The sequence below is a fragment of the Oratosquilla oratoria genome, chromosome 7 (genome assembly GCF_046742065.1).
Source record: "Oratosquilla oratoria isolate Oo_2021 chromosome 7, ASM4674206v1, whole genome shotgun sequence".
Lineage (NCBI taxonomy): Eukaryota > Metazoa > Arthropoda > Malacostraca > Stomatopoda > Squillidae > Oratosquilla > Oratosquilla oratoria.
Window position 1 is genome coordinate 8,459,958 of NC_134783.1, and position 6,796 is coordinate 8,466,753.

The 6,796-nt window shown below is 36.1% G+C and overlaps 1 protein-coding gene across 2 annotated transcripts in view; it reads right to left on the bottom strand.

Moving 5' to 3' along the window:
- Positions 1 to 659: 659 nt before the first annotated feature.
- LOC143026987 (uncharacterized) overlaps positions 660 to 6,796 on the bottom strand; it is a 132,035-nt gene continuing 125,898 nt past the window's right edge. Inside the window, exon 4 of one of the 2 annotated variants that reach the window (XM_076187795.1) lies at positions 660 to 2,215. In XM_076187795.1, the coding sequence (XP_076043910.1) occupies positions 2,066 to 2,215 (150 nt within the window). In that variant the 3' untranslated portion in view covers positions 660 to 2,065. The remainder of the gene's footprint in view (positions 2,216 to 6,796) is intronic. The other variant, XM_076187794.1, reaches the window with a different exon arrangement.

Genomic DNA, 6,796 nt, shown 5'->3' on the forward strand with positions numbered 1-6,796 from the left:
GTTTTAGCATGAATATTATAATAGATCAACTCTTTGGCCATGCCACCAGCTTCAAATTTTGACCTGTGCTGCATTGGCTTTGACATGAGCATTGTGGAGGGGGACATGGATGACCCTTCATTCATGAGGTGCTGAAATAGGAGGGGCATTACATATGTATTAATGTATATGAAATGGATGTGGACCTTGATTCGGCCATCTCCCTCATAAGAGGGAAAGGGTCTTTAGTATGTATTGTATGGTATGAGTATCTTGTTATTTTACATGATTAGTATTTTTTTCTTATAATTTCAGTTGATATTGGACTTTATCAAGAGAAATGGCCACTACAGCAGCCCAGTCCACACCAGTCCCTTCAGTGAAAATTGGTTCAGTGTCTGAGGACACTGGAAATCCAGAGACTTATGGAATTGAAAATAGTGTGCTAGTCAAATTATTCATTCATAGTATGGCAATGTTTTCCCTCCCATTTGTAGGATACTATCTTACTAAATATTGGACTGAGGAATATTTTGAAATCACATCACCAAATAGTTATATATGGGGAGTAGTGGTAGCTGTGATAATAGTTCATGTGATCGTTACTTCATATATTTATCAAGCTTTCCAGGAAGAAAAACAAGAGAGGAAAAAGAAATAGATTTAAACCGAAATACTATGATTTGGTTCTTGGGTGCACATTCCATTTTGTTATATTTATGTACAGTGTGTATTATTGTTTCTTATAAATGTAATTTGAACTTTTTATGCAGAATTGTTTCATTTTTATTTTTTCTTCCTATGATTAAGATATAAAATCATGAAAGGAGATAAATTGCATAGAAAGAGGTACACAATAAATATTTTTATTTATAAATAAGCATTAAAAAACTATATACACAAGCCTTTCAAAAGAAAGACTACGATTGAAAGAATATAGAAAAAGATTCGGAAGTTTTAATTACAATATACATTGTTTTAATTGCCTCAACAGACTCTCATTATAATGAAAGATATGTAGAGGGTGTACATACTTGATGTACAGTGCACATGAGGCTGAAAAGACATTTGTACTCTGAAAATTCAATAGAGAAATGTTTCCTGAACACCCAAAATGGTAAGGTCTTCAGGCCAACCTAGCTGAGTTTTGTACACAGCACTGATTTCATAACAGTGGTGTGCCATTGAGCAGCTGTGTGATTTGTAATTGGCATTGCGCAGCTGTAGTGTACAAGCTGCTCCTCAGTTGGTGGTGAGGAGCTGTGTCAGTAGTGAGCACCTTTAAGGTAAGGTCATCATTGACACTGCTAAATGCATTGTGGCCATCAGCTGGACAGAGCGTTTGTCTTTTTCTTTTCATCTAATGCTAAACCTTAAAAGTCGTCCTTTGACATTCAGTTGCCCTTAGGTGAACTGGCCACTTTGTGAGTCTTTTTAACAAGTTTACATCAATCAAGATCATTGTCTTGAGTGATAAAGCTAAAGGCTCTTGAGGTAAGAATGAGTAATTGCAGCACAATCCATGTTTATACCATATTTTGTGTAGTTTTAACTTTCCCTTTCAAAACTAAGATGTTTCCAAGTGGTATGCTAATTTACATAGCATTTCCAAGTGATATGTTAATGGTTCGAGATCATGGCACCTTGTTGGCCAGACTATCACAAGGCCCCTTGTCAATTTCTAAAGTTAGATATGCATGGCTGGCAGTTTAAATGTCTTAAAACTTTGGTATTTGATTATGGTTTAACCCAAGGGGTTTCCATTCAAGAGTGAACACATAAATGCTGACCAAGAGTTTGTTGTGGCCATCATCGGTATTTTAACAAGGAGTCCCACCTTTCACAGTAGTGACTATGTTTCTTGTCCACCAAACACACAATGCACCAGTACTTTGGAAATAAGTTCTGGGAAAAGCTGTAATACACCTTGCTCAGCAGGCATTTCAGTATAACTTTATAATTTTTTTCTTCTTCCCATTTGTAGCACATTTCACTATCCAGAATTTTCTTGTCTGGTATAAGCACTAATTTTTTGCAGTGCCTGAAAGAACTTCATGATATTTCCATCAAGATCTCTTGCTTCCCATCAGACTAAGGTGGAAAGTTCATGGGGAGGAGTTGTCCCAGAGAGATCAAGAGTTGCATTTGGAAGTGGTGAGGAGTTCATCTCTCGTAATCTCGCTTCGTGATTCACTGCCTGTTGGATGTTCTGTGCTGCAACTGCCTTCGTCTTCTCCTGCAATATACATAGGCATTAAAATCTCACATAAAGAAAGCAGTAAAAAAAAAAAAAAGTATACTGCTCATATTATACTACAGAATCATTTGGGTATTGTAGGTATGTACAGCCAACAGTAAGACTCAGGTTGTGAGAAAGGGTATGAAATAGGATGAAAAAGTACATTAATTCCCCCTTGGCCTTGTGCTCTTTTTTGGTGACCACATTTTATGTTAAGATTATGTTCAATATTGTTCATTTTGATCAGTTCTTGTGGGTACCTAATAAGTTTGATGTGCAGAAATATTTACATTGTTCCTGAAAACACTATACATAATAACATCCGATGAATTTATGCTCTACATGTTGTAATAATTCCTTTGATTTTTTAATTAATATTTATAAGTAATGACTGACTACCATTCCTATATATAACCCTTACAATTAATTTAGAAGAAATCTCCACTCCTGATTGAGTTAAAGATCATCTTTGCTAACCTTTTGTAGAATGTCATCTTACATTTATTATGATATGGTTGTAATTACAATAAGACTCGTTTTAATGAAAGATATATAGACGATATACATGGTACAAAGGCTGAAAAGACATCTTTACTTGAAAAAAGGAATATACAATTTTATTCTGACTAATGTGAATCTCCTGGGCAAAATCATGAATTCCTTAATGGTTTAATGACCATACTGGCAATACTGTACAGAGGTAAAGGAAGAGGTACATAGGACTATGGCAAGACAATAAATTTAAGTTTACAGAATATACAGTACTAATAACCCCACTACATATATCTTCTCTATATATTGCCGAAGGCTATAATACATTTCTGCAGTTTTCTCAAGGAAATGAAAACAAAATTAGAAAAACACTTTTTAACTTTTATTTGTGATTTTTTTAATGACATGGTGTACTTGCATTGACTTCCCATGCCCATACTTATCATTACCAAGGTCAGTGTCATGATGTTGCCCTTATCTCCAGGCAAGTTTGAAGTACAGCAATGTCCCACTGCATGGGGAAATCATGAAGTATTTGCTATTTTCAACCTGCAGTTACTTTTTCATTGATAATGTAACACATTTGTATTGGTACTAGAAGGTAGTTAAAACCTTCAGAAAGTAATTTTTAAATATAGACTGCTAGCTGTCCTTGCAACAGAGGGGAGCCAATTTGTGCATTTTTTCCTGATTTTGAAAGCCTTTCCACCACTAAACATTTTCAAGTACAGTACACTATATGCTCATCACAGTGTTTGCTTGCAACATGTCATACTAGAAAATTATAGGCACTGCTGGGAATATTAACAAACATGTAATTACTATTCATTCAAATAAGTTGGACTGTGATAGCAAAGTTAGTTCAGAAATGTGAACTTTTGATTGCCTATGTTTCTTCACAAATAATTTCCTCAAAGGATTGAGCACTCATGGGTGATGTGGTGGTGCACTGTATTTTATAGGATACCCATCTTTCATTAAATTGATGCTATAATGTATTTTCAAGCATATGTTTAATTTTGAACTTGTTTGTATCACTTATTTCTTTAGAAACAGGCTGCCTACATGAACTGGGGTCACATGCACCATGTTTTGACATTTAAAGTATTTTGTGATGTGATTGGAGATACTTATTTACCTCCTCCAATTAGTCATGGTTTTTCAAATTTTATATACCCATAGATGACACCTAGTGTTCTGACCAGAAAATGTGCCAACATTTACTAGTGACACCTAGCGCAAGTTATGGATACTTCTTAATATATGTGTGAATCATGAATGTATTATTTTAAAGTTGGGGGGGTGACTGAATGTGCTATTACAGAATTGCAAGTGAGAGAATAAAAGAAGAAATTAGTGTGTGGAATCCCCATACTGTTGTGAGGGACTTTGTTTTTAAACAATATTCCATTCCATGTATAACTACTGTTGTATATAACACTCTCCTGCTTTTTAGAACCATGATTTAGTGTATATGTTGTATTCATTATTTCTGTACCATTAATGTTGAAGTGATTTTTGATTGCCATGGCCAGTAAGCATCTTCTTGGTAAAACTGATAGCACTGGTAATACTAGCAAGCATGTAAAGATAGGTATCAAGTTCAGAGCTATCATACCTTTTTATTATTATTCTTTCTTTTTCAGTGTGTTGGCAAACATCTTTGAATTTAATATTTCTTAAATAAACTTGAAATTATTAGGTAAGATCTGACGTGTAAGTGATGAAAATAGGTTTTCACATTGGAACAAGTATTGATACATGCATTAATAATGTAACCCCTTGTTTTCCATTATTTTGTATTGAAATTTTGTTTGATTTACATAGTTTTGTAATAATGCATGGTCTCCAGGAATATAATTCCCATATAAATAACTATATTTAAAGTAGCCCCCATTTTCATGTCTTCATCCTTCTCCTAATCACTATTTATGTGTATATTATTTTCACATGTAGTCACTTTTAACATTTCAGCCAGCACTACCATACTCTGGGTTTTAGCTGTTTAGCTGCTAGAGTAGAAAATGAACCAATAGACGAGTGGTTGGGAAGTGTTGAGTTCCAGGAAAAAATCATAGAGAGTTGATGATAGTAAATACAGTGTTTGGGAAGAAAGTTGAGCGTAAGTACACATGGAAGAGTGTGGTGGATGGAAGGGTGGTTGGTAGGGCTTTAATGGACTGTGTAGCGATAACCATGTGAAAAGTAGGAAGAGTTTTGGATGAACATATTCTAAGGGGAGAGAGTAGGGGGATATCAGATCATTTTTTGGTGGAAGATAAGTTGAGAGTGGAGGATAGATGGAGTAAGAGGAAAAGGACAGAAGGTAGGGAGGTGCTTAGAGTAAACTGCTTATATGAGAAAGAAAAGGAGAAGGAGTACAAGAAGAAGCTGAGAGAGGAGTGAAGGATAGAGTAGAACTAAGAATGGAGGAGGAATGGGGATGGTTCAAGGAGGGAGTCACAGGGTGTGCAAAGTTGGTGTGTGGAACAAGGAGGATGGGAGGAAATGGAATGAAGGGTAGTGAGTGGTGGGATGATGTAGCAAAGAAGGTTGTAGAAGAGAAGCAAGTATTCACAGATTGGTTACAAAATAGGATGAGAGGAACAAAGAAAAAAGAAGAGAAGTAAAGCATAAGATAAAGGAGGTAAAGATGAAAGCAGATGTGAAATGGGGTAAGAGTAAGACAGAAAATTTTGAAAGTAATAAAAAAAGGTTTTGGAAGGAAGAGAGGTGAATTAATTAGAGAAGAAAAGGTAAAAAGTACAGATACATGATAATGGAAGAGATCGCAGTAAAAGGAAGATGGGCAGAGTATTTTAAGTTGTTAAATGTGAAGGGAGGGAAAGCCAGTTGCAGTGTGAAGTGCTAAGAAAATGACAGTGATGAATGAGGAAAATGGAGGAGAGATAAGGAAAGATGAGGTGAAAGCAGTTATTAAAATGATGAGAGCAGGTAAGACACCTGAGTTGAATGGGTGTCATGTGGAGTGCTTAAAAAAGGGAAGTACAATGATGATGGACTGGCTAGTGAGGTTGTTTAATGTTTGTCTAAAAGATGGTAGAGTGCCTGTATAGTTCTGAATGTAGTAGTTTCAGAGGGATCAGTTTGTTGAATGTAGTTGGGAAGGCTTCTGGGAGGGTTTTGATTGAGAGGATTGGGAGAGGAACACAGGGAATACTTGGTGAGGAACAGTGTTAGGACAGGTAGATATTGCATGGATCAGATTTTTGTGGTAAGACAGATATGTGAGAAAGTTTTAATTAGAAAAAAAAAGTAAGGATGTTTTTTGAGCCTTTATGGATTTGGAAAAGGCTTATGACAGGGTAGACAGGAAGGCACTGTGGGAGGTATTACAGATATATGGGACTGGAGGAAAGCTGTTAAGAGCAGTCAATTTTTTACAAGAGTAGTAGAGTCTGTGTTAGAACTAGAAATGGAGAGAGTGAGGTTTCAGGTAAAGGTGGGACTTTGCCAGGGATGTGTTATGTTGCCTTGGCTGTTCAATTTATACATGGATGGGGTGGTGCGAGAGGTAAACGCAAGGGTAATGGGCTGGGGATTGGAGATGGTTAAAGAAAATGGAGAAAAATGGGAGATAAGCCAGTTGTTTGCTGACAACACTGAGCTTGTAGTAGAATCAGAGGAGGGATTAAGGAAGTTAATGACAGAGTTTGGGAAGATGTGCAAAAGAAGGAAGTTGAAGATAGATGTGGGTAAAAGTAAGGTGATGAGATGTACAATGGGAAAATGTGGCAGCAAATTGGAAGTGAGTATTAAGGGAGAGAGACTGATGGAAGTGGATAGTTTTAGATACTTGGGTGTAAATGTGGTGGGAAAGGGAGGAGTGGAAATGGAAGTAGAATGTAGACTGAGAGAAGCAAGTAAATGCCTTGGGAGATTAAAAAGTATAATGAGAAATAGACATTTGGGAATGGATGATAAGAGGAGATTATATAAAGGAGTGATTGTGCTAATAGCACTATATGGAACAGAAACATGGAACATAAGAGAGAAAAAGAGGAGTTTTAGTGTGTTTGGGATGAAATGCCTGAGAATTATGGTAGGAGTTACTAGGTTGGATAG